Source organism: Alligator sinensis, unplaced genomic scaffold (assembly GCF_000455745.1).
Source record: "Alligator sinensis unplaced genomic scaffold, ASM45574v1 scaffold690_1, whole genome shotgun sequence".
Lineage (NCBI taxonomy): Eukaryota > Metazoa > Chordata > Crocodylia > Alligatoridae > Alligator > Alligator sinensis.
In genome coordinates, this window is record NW_005842372.1 from 732,319 (window position 1) to 749,385 (window position 17,067).

At 46.1% G+C, this 17,067-nt stretch overlaps 1 protein-coding gene across 4 annotated transcripts in view; it reads left to right on the plus strand.

Moving 5' to 3' along the window:
• Window positions 1-17,067, plus strand: part of RALY (RALY heterogeneous nuclear ribonucleoprotein) — a 433,843-nt gene that overhangs the window by 360,693 nt on the left and 56,083 nt on the right. For all 4 annotated transcript variants that reach the window (XM_025210750.1, XM_025210751.1, XM_006029297.2 and 1 more), the window contains one exon: window positions 14,927-15,191. In XM_025210750.1, coding sequence (XP_025066535.1) covers window positions 14,927-15,191 — 265 coding nt within the window. The remainder of the gene's footprint in view (window positions 1-14,926; window positions 15,192-17,067) is intronic.

Consider the following 17,067-nt stretch of genomic DNA (forward strand, 5'->3'; position numbering starts at 1 on the left):
CCTTGGGATCAATTAACTGTAACAACCATGTAGAACAGGGATTCACACACCTCCCTTTGAAGCATCTGGAGTTATCCACTGTCATAGGCAAAATACTAAACTAATTGGATCATCTGATCCAGTCTGGCAACTCCTATGTTTCTAATTAATGCCAGAGGAAATGCTGTGACACACACATGCAAGCATGCACTCACGCATGCATGTTCTAGAAGGATCAGATTAAGATTATTCACCACCCCTTCAGTTCATCCAGGCCACTGAGCAGCTGCCAAACTATAAGGAAGGGTTTTACGGCAAATAAAGTTTCCTGAAAATACTGCCACAGAGGGAGAAAAGGAGTTCAGACTGTCACTATAGCTGTTTTAATACAATGTTGGAGAGTGCCTAAGCATGTCATGCTACAATGCATGAGACACTGTGAAGGTCACAGTTCCTCATATACTATTCCCAGCGACCCATTATACTCCCCAGTTGATAGCTGAGGAAGTCCTATTGATCAACAGTCCCTGGGACTGCTCACGTGTGAGGAAAATACTTTCTCTCCTTGCTGCTGTGAGTGGCATTTCCCTTACAGCAATAACTTTTCATCAGGGACAGAGACAAAAGGTTGATCGATCGCCTGGTTCAAATCATTTAAGAATATACCAGTATCTTCCTTTTAATTCTCCAGAGATCCTAGAGAATGGCTGATAGCCAAGTCCTTCCTTTGGCAAAATAACCCAACGTACAATTTACAGTGAGGGTGTCAGCCAATAATTGAAAACTAAATGAATGTAATAGCTTTGTGGTAAACTGACCTAGGAGCTGGGGACAGACAAACAAATTTACTAAGTTAAAAGGGTGGAGGAGTTTTGCCACAAATCAGGTGATCTGTACTAACTGTGTCATGTGTCTGCTCTCTTCTGCAATAAGGAAAAGCTAAATTCCAATAATTTATTCCTGAATTAATTAATTGAAGTTTAACTTTCACTTACTGTAGGATGAGAGCTGACACACTAACTGTTACCCCGGCACTATGGAGCCCCTCCGCCTTTTAACTCAGTATAATTTGTTTGTCCACACCTTGATTCTCCTCTAACATACAGGGTTAAATCAAAAGTAACTAGAGGGTCCAGTAGACTTATACCATTTGTATGCTAGTTTGAGGGAAATCAGAAGCCTGCAAGTAAGAAATGAGATGGGAAAGTTCCCAAGAATGTTAATCCCAAGCATTTAAAACCCCACAGGCTCCAGGATCTAGGATTATTGGACAAAAAAGCTGTTGTGGCATTTGCAATAGCAACATGATGTGCTAACACTGAGATTCTGATCTCAGTAACAGTGGTGTGAATTTGGAATAGCTCCCCTGATGACAATGTAGTTAGTTCAGAGCTATTGGTTTAAACAAGGTCAGAATCTAGACTCTTGTTTGTCAGATGTAGTATGCTCAGATTTGGCCCAAGCCAGCACTCACTAAAGTCAGCAAGGAGTTCTGCTATTAGCTTCAGTGGGAACAAGGTGAGTTTATTTTTTAACTGATTTTGGCAGCTCAGAGACTGAGAGTTGCTATTCAGTATCAGGACATGCATACTCAGAGCAGCAGCCATGTAAGCTTCCTTTGCACCGTGCTACCAGTGTACTCCCACCCTGCTCTGGGATCTTCTGACATTATCAGCATGGGTCCAAATAAGTGACAGGCTTTCTTCTTGTTTTGCTTTATCATGCATACCTGTCTATCAAAAATTAGCTTCAGAAAGCCCTTGTGAAAGCTTCTTTCACAAGTGCTTAAGGAAGCTTTTGGGGGAGATCAGCATTTGTTCTCCATTGACTTGGTCTCCTGATTTCTTTCTCATGCTCTTCTCCACTGGGGTCTGTTAGAAGACATTTCTGTTCCCTAATCAACTCACAGGCAGGTTTGTCCTTGCTTTTGAGATGAGCAGAAATATGAATAGGCCCAAATTTTCAAAAGTGGTCTAAGTGGATGCTCAGCACTTTCTGTAAAACATGCCCAAGATGTCTCACATTGGACATCCAAACTTAGAAAGCACTTGAAAATGTTTGGCTGTCATGTGTCTGTTCCTTAGTGTCTGCATCTCTGCAACAAGGATAATCATACTTATCTTTACAAAGTACTTTGGGAGCTACTTATTATTTATTATTTGTATTACAGTACCACCTCAGGCCCCACTGTGCTAAGCACTGTACAAATATATAACACAGAAAGAGTCAGTGTGGTAAGTTTTTATTGTTGTTATTCTTTGCGGCTGGGATTTCAAAGGACTTAAGGAAATTTGGTCCCCAGGTCCCCAGGTTGTGGATGACTGACCCCCTTTGGTTCCTGTGAAAATCCCACCGTTTTTTTTCCAGGGGGTTTCAGATATTATGTCTCAGCCAAGAACCACTTTAAAAAATATCTCTGGCTATTTTAATCTGTAGGAGTGAAAAGAAAAATGTAATGATACTGTCCTCAGACAAAGTCTAACTTCTTTGCAATTGAGTTTAGAAGGAATATCATTTCCAGTTTCAATGGTAAGTTAATAGAATCATAGAGGCTGGAGATGGAAAAGATTTATTAGCCTATTGAATGTCTCCCCTCCCCCTCCACACACACACATCCTTGAAGACTTGTTCCCTACTACATATTCCCAAGTGCTGTGTGTAGTCTGGTTTTAAATTATGAAAAGAATAGAGCTCCCTGTCCTTTGTACTTTCAAAATTAAAATGGCAGGCTGAAATTTGTCTATATACAATTATGAATTAAGTTGGATCCTGGAGACTATGTATGTTTGTCTGTGTCAGACTACCAACTCCATTTTGAGTATTGGACTTGTTTGTCTTCTTTCTTGCCTGTTTATTTCCATGTTGGATCAAAATTCCAAGCACTGACTAGGGGCTAACGGTGGAGGTTTGTTAAACTTTGATGATCTTCTATTTGTATGGAAGCACTTTTTGGAGAAAGATTTGGCTACCTTCCAGAACAACAGGTCTTCCCAGGTGGGTGGGTAACTAAGCAACACATCTCCTGGTGAGAGACTTTCATAACCTGAAGAGGTTGATGAAGGGGTCACCTGGTGGCTGGAAGTTTTAAAGAATGCATCTCTTACTGACCTTTTCAGAGAGGAACAAATTGGCAAGAGAGATGCTATGTTGCAGAGGAAAAGCCATATGCAGGAAGGCTTGAGGAGAGGAAGGAACCTGGACTCTGTAGTGATCACTGGGTTCTGTATACTCAGGCATAAGCAAATGAGAAGAAATAAAAGGAAGTTTTAATTGTAAAGCAATAAACAGTCTTCTGCAGTCCTTTAGTCTCTCTGACTCAGTGACATGAGGGACCATCTCCCAACTCCCCACCTCTGATTGGAGCTTTTCCAAATTACAACTTCTATCACTACAGACTACCTTAAAGATTCTTACCTAAGACCAATAAACACTCCATAATGATGAGGAGACAGGCACTTGCTAATATAAAAACTAATAGTGTTACAAACTTTTGTAAAGCCAGTATGCCATGTGTTTTGCCTCTCACATGTTTCCAGGGAGATAAATTAGAGTGCCCACCAAGCTTCTTCTTCTCTCATATACTTCTTTTCCTTCCCCCTCTACATAATATTAATGTGGCAGAGCCACACAACTGCTTTATCACTGACGCTTGCCAGGTCCTCATCCTGGGTACACGGGTGTACTGCATACATGAGTATGTGGTCAGCAGTCTGTGATGCATCACCACATTCACATATTGATGCATCACCACATTCACATATTGGACTGTCCTTTAAGCCAATATTATAGTGCGTGACATTAAAACATCCAGCTCCAGAGCCAATCCTATTTAGTTTAGTCCATAAGTTGCAGAGGAGCTCATACCTGGGTGGATAGGGTGTTGGGTTGCTTATGAAGCACATGAGACGAGATCAGTCTCATCCCACTTTTTGCGGTGTTGTTCAAATGCCCACAGGGCACTGCTCCCACCTCCACAGTGTTGCAACAGTACCTGCACCTCCCATCTGAATGAGTTTCTCAGCTGACGAGTCTGATTCCTTTCTCAACTTTAGTCACTTATGTACTGATACTGGTTACTCTAAGACCTTGTGAAGCCCATGCTCCTGGTTTTATTGGGCACACTGAGGAAGGCCAGGAGTTGATTTCTGTCTTCTTAGTTGGGGAGGTAGTGTCCCTGATAGTACTGGCAACATATTGACAGGTGTATATGTTACCCACCTCATTTCTATTCTCATTGCTGACTTCAAAACAACATCAACTTTGCTGGTGTGGCTACTGCACTCCCATACTTGACAACAATATTCAGCAGGTCTGTATACTAGTGCAAATGTTGATGCCCTTAGAATGGTGAAACTCGCTCCTCAGGTTGTTCCTGCCAATCATCTTGTAGCACTAATGAGAGAGTTGACTTTCTTAGATGTTTTCAGTAGATGTAGATCCAGAGTTACTCCCAGGTACACTGGGTTATCTGTGAAGGGAAGTTCATTACCATTCAGGTCAATCTTGATCCTCTTATGTGCCATAGCGTTACAGAGGTGGAACAGATGCAGTGGTTTTTGTTTGACTGAGCTTGAGTCTCCACTGATGCAGGTCAGAAGCTACTATATTCATATCCTGAGACAAGGCAGATTCTATTTTTAGGATGGACACAACAAAGGTGGACAGGGCCAAGTCATCTGCATAGGCATACTTTTTAGCTGTGGTGGGTACGATGTCAGATACATAGATGTTAAAAATGGTTGGTGCTAGAACTGATCCTTGCAGTACCTCATTATGCAGATGCTTGTATCTGCTTCTATCTCCCCCACTGGTGGCAAGGATGAAGGATGCTTGATATTCTATTAGAGATAAAGGCCACCATTCTCCTATCTGGGATCATCTCTCCTACCAGGCTGAAGCTCTGGGAAAGGATCAGGCAATGAGGGAGACTAGGGGCAGTACTCAAATGGCATAGGCCAGGGGCCAGCAGCCTATGGCCCATGGACTTGGAGCTTCAGCTCTGGTCACCACTGTGGGAAGAGGTGGTGGCAACAGTCACTTTCCCCAGGCCCCCATGGGGCAAATCCATGGCAGAGGCTGGGCCCTGGCTCCTGCCCGCCTGCTACCAACCCAAACTGGGTCATTTCAGCCTGCAGGCTAAAAAGGTTGATAATCACTGACCTAGGCAGTTGGACCATGGGTGCCAATCCTCAGAAGAAGATGCTAGAGAAAGAATCTATAGCTTGGGTGTGTGTCTAGAGACTCAGAATCAGGGCAGGCCCTCAGCTCTGCAGAAACCCTGGACACAGGCCCAGCCTCTGGAGCCAGAACAACAGTTTGCTGAATATCCAGCAGGAGGAGGATTATCAGTGCTGTGACACTGTGTTAGGAATAGAGTAGGGTTGTTGTACACTGTTAGAAAGGCACTGCATTTTAGCTGAGATGTGATTGTTAAAGCCATTGTGTGTCTATCATGTAACCCAGGTGCACGGTGCTGCCTGTGGCCACCACCGAATAGTGGGATCCTAGGGTGCCCGGTAGCCAGTGACCTTGCCCAACCCTTCTACTGGCTGCAGCAGGTTCCTCAAGAAAAGGGTCTCCCTGTACAGAGGATGAGCCTTGCAAATGGGATTAACTATATACAGGATTTAATTATATACAATATCAATTACAAATAATCAAACAGGTTTAACTCATAAAGGCTATTGAAGAGAACATACAATACACACCCACAACCCCAGTAATGACAGTCACAACATATAACCTTTCCTTTGAGTACCCATAACTTAAAAGGAGAATACTAATCACAGATAGATATTAAGGCACCAATACTGAACCAATTGAGTTACAGACTTATAGGCTTGCCCCTACTTATGTATGCATCCAATCAATAAGTTTTATACACAAGGATGAATGATGGCTCTCTGCACATTTAACAACCTGAGGCAATGCCTGAAGAGGGATAGCCACTTCTTTGCCCCTCTCACTGAGCGTGGGCAGGTCCTCTTTGCCTTAGGTCCTTCTGTGATTGCATCAGGCATCACATGGTGCCGGCCGTCGCTCCCTCCTGGCGTCTCTGCAGTACACTTCTCTCCACTGATCTGCTCCCCTGACACAGCAGGCCACAGGGTCTCAGCTGCTGGCTTGGGCAGTCAACCTGGCCAGTACACATACCCCGCCAGGCACTTGAGAGAGGGCTTTGTCACCTCCTTGTCCTGGCTTTCTACAGGACGCCTCCTCCCAGGTAAGTAGGGTCTAGCGTCCCCTTAACCCCGCCTTTCCCCACCACCGACCAGGTGGCCACTCTGGCTCCCTGCAGCCTGTGTTCCACCTCCTTCAACCCCTCACACAGGCAGACCGGGTCCATCTCCCTCCTGCTCTGTGCACACTCCTCCCGTGCAGGGCTTGTGGGCTCCTTTTCTGTTAGGCCGCAGCACAGCTCTCCTCCTCATCCCAGGAAGGACTCTTGGCTCAGACATCTCCCCGAGCCTGCAGCAACTCTCTCTGTGGCTCTGCAGGTTCCAGAAGAGCACCACCGCAGCCAGGCTCCCTCCAGCCTTCAGGTGGCGGGGTGAGCCGTTTCTCTCTCTTGTGGGGGGAGGGGAACCTTGTTATGAAGGACCCCCCTAGCCAATCCCCCACAGGGATTTCTTCTGGAGGCTCCCACAATGGCCCCCTGTTCCTTTTTTTCCTCCCAGAATGGGTCCCCCCAGGCAGGCTTCTTCCGTCCATACTATGGTGCCTTCACCGAGACAAACATCCCACTTTTGCAGCACATTGTCTCTAGAGGGGTGGCCTTCCCATGCTGCTGCCCAGCTGCACTCCTCATGAGACACTCCCCCTTCAGGTGATCATAATCTTACTGCTTCTGACAGTCATTTTGCTTACCTTGGAGAGGAAGAAAGGAAAAGTGCTATGTGTCTGAAAGTTCATCCAGGTGGTATATGCAGCCAGGCATCCATTTTCTGTGCCCCTTGCCCCAGATGGAGCTGAGAAGCAGGCTTCATATTCCAACTCCCTGAACTGGTTTTCCTGACACAAGCTTCATGTGATACGGTTGCAACTTGTAAGTAGCATATTTGCATGGTTCCCACTTGCTTCTGGAGAGAGGGAGAGGCAGGATTATCTCACTGAATTGCTAACATTTTTGTAATGGGCACAGCTACCCCAGCAGCAGACATGATGTCAGATAGCAAGGTTGACAGAGAGCTAGGCTAGAGATTTAATTTTGCAGAGCTATTAGTCCAGCATCCTCCCCTTGTTTTGAAAGATGAATCCTTTTCTCAACTGCTGTCTGGAATACCATGGGCAAGGTAAGCAGAGCATTATGACTTGGGGTTATGGAAAATGGATTGGAGTTGCTTAAAAGCCAAGTCACCCAGGGGCTGAAATCTGTGTGTTCCCAGGGTAACAGTGACACCTGCTGTTCATAAGAAGTTCAGCTGGCTGCAGCACTGGGCATTTAGGAGACTGCATTCAGTTCCAGAACTGAAAATGTACACAGAGCAAAGACAGGATTGTCTGCACAACAAGGAGTTTGCCACTCATGTGCCCTCATTTGCATCTGGAAAACAGCCCTTGGCTGCAGATATGTGGTGTCAATTATTTTTATTTACTTAGAGCTAGAAAAACATTTTTAAAAGGTCTTTGCCATACATTGAAAATGAGCATAAATGCAGGAACTGGATCGAGACTACTTTAAAAATGTAGCCTTAAAGCTTTAATGAAGTATCAGCTGATAAAAGCTTTTCTATTTTATTTTTAAAGCTTCACTTTATGAATGAAATGTATTTTAATATTGAAAGAAATTCCCCTCAAGAGCAGCTCACCTAAACCCTGAGTGCCAGAGAATCGTGATAAGCACAGTATATCGGCAGTTAGTCAGTCCTGGAAAAGGCAGAGTCCCTTCCACCACAGGCAGGACTAATTGCACCCTGCCAATGGATGGAGCATAGTCCTGAGTGACAATGAAAGCGTGCAGAAGGTTTCTGTTATCTGTGCTTGTTGGAACTTGGCACCATTGCTTTTTTAAGCATTTTTTTCTAAGCGAACATAGCATTGACAAAACTTTGCCAGGTGCAAAGTTGACCTATTTGAGGACTAACACCCAAAGTATAGGGCAAGTACAGCCCAGGTTGCTGGTATGTAACCTCCCACACTCCATCCTACCAAAGTACCTGAGCCCTGACTTGCCAGGATCAGGAGAGGATTACCACCATTAAGCCCCTTAGTTTTCTGCTGACCGAGACAGGCAATATAGATCAAGTTGTGATAATTGATGTTAACACCTGTCCCTTGGGAAATGGGCTTAGGTTACGAAATCATTCTGGGTGGGAAGTGAACAGCTGCACAGTGTGACAACCACTTTCTATCAATCCCTGCTTGCAATTTCAGACAGGTAACACAAAGGGAGGGAAGTGCTCTTTGCTAGTACAACCCCGAGTACTTCTTTGTGATGAAAGTCAGCCCAGAGCAGATGGTCTGTATGAGGCCTTTGAACAATTTAGCCCCCTAAACCACCACATTTTTTGGGCTTACATAGTGCCTGTGTCTTTTACAGCAGTGAATTTCGCCCTTGGGGAACCAAAGCCATTATCCAGCAAAGCAATGTTGTATATTGTTTTTATTCCATCTGACTTTATGTAGCTGAGATTGCTACTTGTCTGGATACACAAGAAACAAGCTGATGTTTTGTGGTGCAAACTATAATTCACAGGGAACTGAGTGGAGACGACAAATTCACCCAGGCTTTTTACTAGTGACCAGCAGGGGTTTGCAATCAATCAGGTCAGAGCCTAATGAAAACAAGAGCTCATGGAGTGAGAAATGGCTCAGCTCCTTCCTGTCCTCTATTTCAAATTGTCATGGGAATAAGGATGACAAGACAGAATGAAATCATATCAGATGTTGAAACTCAGCCATAACTCATAGTCTGGACAGAGATTATTATGAGAACATTGCACCCAATGCAGACGTGCTGTGAAAGCCACAGATGAATCAATGAAATGGCCACCCAAAATATAAAGGAGTATCACAGACAATTGTAGCTTCTGCACCTGGCCTGCATGTGAGGACAGTTGGCTATCTGGATGTATCAGAAGGGCTTTTATTCCAGCCTACAGAAAGCTTAGAATCCATCTTTGGAAAAAAAAACATGTGACAGTTCCTCCCAACCCAAGGCAAACATCTGTTTTTGTTACAAACTCAGAGAAACTTCAGTACTATTTGCTAATATCCTCGGCAAATTCAGCAAACTATGTTACGATTCCTATTTTAGCCAGGTAAATGCCTCTTCCCCGCTGCTGGATTGGCCGCTGCTGGCTTCTGCGAGCGGTGACCACTTGCCACCCTCCCCCCCACCGCCAACACTGCTGCCAGCGTCAGTAGGCAGTCCCCAGCTTGCCACTCAACACCCCCTCGTCCTCCACCGCTAACACCACTGCCGGCATCTGCGGGCAGTCGTCGCTTGCCATTCACCGCCATGGTGCGCCCCCCCCCACCGCCCCCAGTCTCAGGAGGCACCAGTCATTCATGGATGTGACATCTTTTATTAGACCAGCTGAGTAGTTGGAAAAAAGGTCTTAGCAAACTTTTGGGCACAGTCACTCTTCTTCAGATAGAGGGAGTCTCTGCTGGTCTGAGACTCCAAGGAATGAGAGAAGCTAAAAGTGTGTCAGGATGTCAGTGAGAATGTAAATAGGTAGTTTCATAGTTTCATAGTTGGTAGGGTCGGAAGGGACCTGAGCAGATCATCAAGTCTGACCCCCTGCCACAGGCAGGAAAGAATGCTGGGGGCAGATGACCCCAGCGAGGTGTCTATCTAGCCTCCTTTTAAAGCCCCCCAGGGTAGGAGCCAGCACCACTTCCCTTGGAAGTTGGCTCCAGATCCTAGCCGCCCTGACTGTGAAGTAATGCCTCCTGATATCTAGCCTGAATCTACTCTCAGTCAGCTTATGGCCATTGTTCCTTGTTATTCCCGGTAGTGCTCAGGGGAACAGGGACTCTCCCATTGCCTGCTGGTCTCCCTTGGCCAGTTTATAGATGGCCACCAGATCCCCTCAGCCTTCTCTTGTGGAGGCTGAACAGGTTCAGATCCCATAGCCTATCCTCATAGGACCTGCCCTGCTGCCCCTGATCATGTGAGTGGCCCTCCTCTGGACCCTCTCAATGTTGTCCACATCCCTCCTGAAGTGTGGCACCCAGAACTGGACGCAGTACTCCAACTGGGGCCTGACCAAGGTCACATAGAAGGGGAGGATAACCTCCTTGGACCTGCTCGTGATGTGTCTGTGGATGCATGTCAAGATGCGGTTAGCCTTTCTGACTGCATCCCCACATTGGTGGCCCATGTTCATCTTTGAGTCAATAATGACTCCAAGAACCTTTTCTGCCTCTTCACTGACAAGAAGGGAGTTCCCCAGCCTGTGGGTATGCTGCTGGTTCTTCCTCCTCAGGTGCAGTACCTTGCACTTGTCAGTTTTGAAACCTATCCTGTTCTCATCCACCCACCTCTGTAACCTGTCCAGATCTGATTGCAACTTGTCCCTCCCCTCTAGCGTGCCCACCTCCCCCCACATCTTAGTGTCATCTGCGAATTTGAACAAGGTGCTATTCACCCCCTCGTTGAAGTTGCTGAGGAAGATGTTGAACAGTGCAGGCCCAAAGACTGAGCCCTGCAGAACCCCACTGCCCACATCCTTCCAGGTTGAAAAAGACCCATCCGCCACCACTCTCTGGGTACGGCCCTCCAGCCAATTGGCGACCCATCTAACCGTGCAGGGATCGACCACAGGGATCGACACCACAGTTGCCTAATTTTTTAATGAGAATAGGGTGAGAGACGGTGTTGAAGGCTTTTCTAAAGTCCAGAAAGACTACATCCACCGCGATGCCTGCGTCCAAAGATTTAGCGACCTGATCATAGAAGGCCACCAGATTGGTCTGACAGGACCTGCCTCTGATGAACCCATGTTGGTTGCCCCTAAGCATACATTCCCCTGCTGGTCCCTTGCAGATGTGCTCCTGGATAATTTTCTCAAAGAGCTTCCCCAGGACCAAGGTAAGACTAACAGGCCTATAGTTTCCTGGGTCCTCCCTCCTCCCTTTTTTGAAAACAGGGACCACATTGGCCCCCTTCCAGTCCTCTGGCACCTCGCCAGAGCACCACGAGGGCTCGTAAGCTGTGCCAGGGGACCCGCAATGACCTCATGGCTAATGCCATGGTGCCCCCCAGTCATGGGAGGCACCAGTCGTTCATGGTGCAGGAGATTTGATATTACTATTCAAGCAGCTAAGGGAGTCAATTTAATGTCTCATTGTTCTTCACTCCCCAGGTGTTAACTATTTTCTTTTCTTTTAATGGTCTTGATAGTCCACTACTCAAGCTAACCTTTCTAAGGGCAATTTTGCTGTCTGCTAGCTGCTCCTGGTCTCTAGTCTCCTATTTCACAGCTCTAGAAACACTTTAGCTCTTTTGAAAATCATACATCCACTCATGGAAACTAATGTTAAAAAACAGCAGGGGGTTTAGCTTTAGTTAAGTAGAAAAGTTAATTAAGGCATCTGAAGATTAGGCTCTGTCCCTTTTTTATGCAGCCATACCTCTGGAAAAATCTTTTTTTTTCATTTTGCCTTTCAAAAAAAAAAGTTTGTATTATATTCCAGGGTATGCTGTATGAAATGAATACAGTATTTATATTGTGATCATCATTTTGATATGTGACCACCTTACAGCAGCATGAGCAAGCCGTGAATAAACCATCATTTGGTATAATGGTAATGTGTGGACTACCCTAACTAGTATATGGACAACAGGAATCCAAGGTATTTCTAACATGTCACATGACTGGAACTCAGGTCCAAGACAGTTTTATGTTCCTGAGACTCATAGCTAAACAAAGAGCTGTACTATGGTAAGCAATTAAGCTCATCAATGGACATTAAATTCACTGAGTTCTAAGTAGTATCTGATTACTAATGGTCATACTATGACCCTTGGGCAGGTCTGAATCTCCTCTCTGTTGCCAGCCTTATTCACAGGGTTCTCACAATCCTAGTCTTTTTATAGGAGAAGTGCATGCACACCCCACTTCACATGAGAGCCATTGGCTCTGTCCCCATCCTTTCATGTTACCCTATAGACCAGGCTGGGAAAACCCTGGAGAGCAGGCTGCAACATTCAATATAGGAGGAGCTGTGCTCATTGTAGCCCTTGTCTTCAAAAGATTAGTCAATCCCTAATTGTGGTTCTGGAGACACTTAAATATCGTGTACAATCTAGACTGAATTTTATGTGAGACCAGATTGGATTCAAGACATTATGGCAGGCCTTCTACTAGCTGTGTTGATTAAGGGTATCTGACAAGATTTCAGCATGCGTGGTCATTAGGGGTGTGCGAAGCAGGCCCTATTCGATTTGGATTCAGCCTAAATTGGGGACAGAAATTCAATTTGTTGATTTGGATCACTGTCCCTGATTCAGTTTGGCCAAATCCGAATCTGAAGACTCAATGCTGATTTGGAGAATCAGCGATTCAGACATAGACACAGCTTTAAATGTTTTTTCTATATACCTTGAGGTACCAGCACGGCTCATGAATGCTGCAATGCTGGGGCAGATGGAGCATCCCACAGGAGATGGGGTTGCGGGGGGGAGGGCCACGCAGGCTCAGCAGTGATCCCAGAAGTGGACCAGAAGTACTTCCGATCCACTTCCGGGTCCACCAGCGAGCACACTGGGGGCCCCCACCTGCACCCCTGTGGCTTGGCAATCAGCTGCAGGGGGACCCCTGGTGCCACCCCAAACCCAGGAGGCACCAGTCACTGAGCCGGGGAGGGTGTGGGGTGGGCCCCCTGTGTGCTCTCCAGCAGACCCGGAAGTGGACTGGAAATGCATCTGGTCCACTTCCGGGTCTGCTGCTGAGCACGCTGGGGAACCCCCCACACTCTTGTGGGACACTCCATGCGCCCTAGCATTGCAGCGTTCACGAGCCACCTGCTACCTAGGGGTATGTAGAAAAAACATTTAAAGCTGTGTCTAGGTTAGAATCACTGAATCTTTCCAAATCGATTCGGAGGGTTCTGATTCATTTTGGAGAGATTAAAGGGTCCTCTGATTCAATTCAGATTCAGAGATTTGACCACCAAATTAGGCCAAATCTCCACCGAGTCAAATCAGGGACCGAAGCTTCGAACAGCCCTAGGGCTCATGTCTCATGACTAGCACTGGTGAGCTAGTCCAGCTCCGTTAGGGACTCTCAGGCATTCTGTTGAAGACAGGGCAGGGAGTCTTTCAAGCTACAAGATTTCAACAAGCATGGAGCACTTCGTTCTAGTTAGTACACAAGGCATCGGGCTAGGCAGGGGGCTCATAACACAAATAAATAAGGCCATGTGAAATGAAAACCTGAATCAGGCTGCAAAATGTACATGTGGGGACCTAAATAAGTGGCTGTGGTAACAACATAAGGACACTCCAACCTCCGCTCCATGACAACCACTGGAGAACATTGTGTGCTTTATCCCTGGAGATTCATTGCATGTTGTGGAAAAACTGAAGTTGATTTTTCTCTAAGGTAACTTGAAATCAAAATTTAAAGAACAGGAAAATATCGTCTTCTCTGCCACTGTTATCCTCAATTGTTGTAAATTAAAAATAAGAATTAAAATAATTTCCAAACTATCAGAAATACAAAACACTCTAAAACAGAAAATATATCTGGACACATACACTTGAGGTATTCACAACATCACAGACCCCCATTCCTTTGGTTACCAGAAGCCATGAGAACCCCCTGATGATTCTGCACAGTTGTTACAGGAAAAAGAGAGTGAGAAGATGGATACATTTTATCTAAAATGTCCAGATTAGAGCTGGAAGTTTAGATAACTGGTACAGACCATGAGGCTCAGAACAGAGGATTGTGGGATCTTTCACTCAAAGCAATCTCACTTTGAAGCAAATTGAAATATTTCTGGCACTGGCCTGGACAGCTGACTTTTACTCCCTGATCCTGAGAAATGTTTAGCCACGATAACGCCCTTCAACTTCAATGCGAGCTGTTGGAGTTCGGCACTCCCAGGATCAAGCCATCAGTGCCTTTCTAGACGCACACAGAATTCTTCAGGCTTGTGTAAAGCTTGCAGAAATATAACCAACAGCAGGTATCAGATTGTTTACTGCACTAGCCTGGCACAGGCTTCACCCTTGGGAAGTCAGGAGACCATAGTACATAGGACAAAAACTTAGCAAAAACCTGGCATTTTAGGGACACTGACTGGGCACTGAGCTGATCCTGGCTATGCCAATACTGTGTGGTTGAAAAGGAAATGGAAGTTATAGCCTGGCTACCTGGCTGTGTGGTTTTCTAATACGAAGTACCAATCTATGCAGTTTGAGGGGGTGAATAATGTATGAACCATGAGAGTGAGTGGGAAAGGTAGGTTGCACATGTTCAGTGGTATTCCAAGGCTAGCACTGCACTGCATATTGAAAATAGCTCGTGGTACATCTATGACTGTTCATGTACTATCAAAATGACAGACAAATGCATATGGCTGAATTGCAAAGTCCTACAGGAGTTCCACAAAATATGGAGTGCAGAGAAGGCAGGAGATTCTATTGAATGTTTCAGGGCTGTCTGAGTTGTATGGAAATCCACTTCAACTGCAGGAAACTTGAGTAATCAAGACTTATGTGGGTGGGGGTCAGGTGAGTGAGTAGTGACACGAAACCGTCCTAAACTCAATGCTGGGGTTCAGCTATTGTTCTAGTCTGTAGCCCAGAGGACACCTGTAGTCCTTGCATGTAAGCAACAGTGTTATTAATTTGTTTGCAGTTAGTTAAGGGGTCATTTTCCTGTAACCGAAAACTCCCAAGAAGCTTTCCCTCTCCACCTATTTTATCATGTTCAGCCTATTTTCTTTGGCATGTGTCACCCTCCCTGACTGTCCTGATTTGGTTATTCAGGTGTTCAAGATGTCATTGAAGGTACAGACAAGTAACATCACAAACAAGAACGACCCCAAATCCATCAACTCCAGAGTCTTCATTGGCAATCTCAACACAGCGGTGGTCAAGAAGTCAGACGTGGAGACCATTTTCTCCAAGTACGGCAGAGTGGTTGGCTGCTCTGTTCACAAAGGCTACGCATTTGTTCAGTACTCAAATGAAAGGCATGCAAGGGCTGCTGTCCTGGGGGAGAATGGGAGAGTACTCGCCGGGCAGACTCTGGGTAAGGAATTCTGATGTCCCCTCTCTAGTCTTTGTAGAGTCAGGCAAACCATACCATGTGTCACAGCTGCAGATACTGTTGGAGGGAAGGACAAAACAGAGGCCTATAAACATTCACATGCTCTAATTGTTCCCAGAGGTCTCTCTTGCCATCCTGCATGAAAGAAGCCATCAGTCTGGTCCAGTGGCTGGGCAGGAGTGGGATGGGGCCATGAGATTCAAAGGATGCTTGTTGGTGGCTGGAAGTTGCTTTCTTTGCTTCTGAGGGAAGCGTGCTCTGCTTTGCAAGGCAGTCCAATATAATTTGAACTGTATCATACAGTTCACTTTAATATTGCAGCTGGTGTACTGTAGCTTCTGCACAGCATGTGCAATTCACACACAGTCCATCAGGTAAAAAAGATGACTGAGCAGTCACAACTAGGCCTTTATAAATATAAGTGGTGTTAAAATTAAAATGTGATATGAGCAGTTGCACATTAAGGGTTAATACTGCTTCTTGCTTGCACAGCTCTGAGTTGCAACTAGAGGGCTGTTGAGCCAGGGGCATGGTTAGGAGCCAGGACACCTGGGCTCTGTCCCTGCTCTACGCTGGGGAAGGGAAGGCTGGGAACAGTTGGGAACAGTGCATCCTGGGATGCTAGAGGACTGCAAATTGTTTGTTTTATCTCCATGGAGCAGACTTAAGCTATCTTAACATAAGCTAGGTAGCACAACCCGGAGCTAAACCTTGGCTGAAGTGGCATAACTTTGAGACACTCAGAGGGCACTTAGCATTAGTTAATGAGCTTTAACATGCAGATGCTCATGTTTTAAGCATGATCTAAGACAGGGGTGGGAAATTATTTGGGCCCACAGGCCACATAAAGCAGTTTTGGGGAGCTGTTACAGGCTGGGCAGCACTCCCCTCTTTTCCTCGCCCCATGCAACAGCTCACCAAACCTGGAGCCCACATGGAGGCTGCCCTATGGGTCCTCCCCACCATTGCTGCTGCCACCAGCACCCAGCAGCAGGTTCTGCCTGGCTCCTACTCCAGCCCCCAGCCCACCCTGCATGAGGGCTCGGGGGCCCTGCAGGACCTGCTCTGGACCCACTTGCCCACGATGAGTGGCAGCGACAGCAACAGCCAGGGAGAACCTTCTGTAGGTGTGGGGGAAAAGAGGCCTCCTCCTCCTCGCTGCTGTGAGGACCTTCTTTCTGCAGCTGCCCAGAGCACATGCTGCGACTGCCCTGCAAATCCTCTCTGCTGCTGCTGTCGCCCCACCAGGTGGCCCAGAGGCAATATTGGTGGCAGTGTGCACAGAGAGGAGCCACAGGGCAAATTCAGATGTAGATTCACCCAAAGACTCTAAACAGAGGCACAGGTTGGTAAAGTGACTTGTCCAAGGTCTTGCAGCAAATCACTGATGGAGCCAGGCCAATGCTGGACTGAGCTGCCTCTTGTAGAGATGAGATGTTATTTTCTTAATTTTTTTCCCTGGAGCCTTACCTGCTGTAGAACTCCAGTGGCAGCAAGGTGTGCTCTAGCACAGGAGTAGGCAATTATTTCAAGCAGAGGGCCACTTAATGAGGTTTGGTAAGCTTTTGAGGGCCGCATGGGTAGCCCCACCCCTTGACAGGTGCCCCACTCCCTGGTCACCAGCTTGGGACCAGAAGTCCCAACCCTAACCCCTAGCCTTTGCCACCAGAAGTCCTTTCTCTTGCCCCCCAGAAAGACTCCTTTTGGGAGTGGGGATTGCCACCTTAGAACCAGAAAAAAAACCCTATACCCTAAAAGTCAAACACCTACTATAACATATTTTAATTTTACTACAAAAACTATTTTTGTCATTATTTGTGTTTGTGTAGTGTATATACAGGTGATTGCATAATTCAAA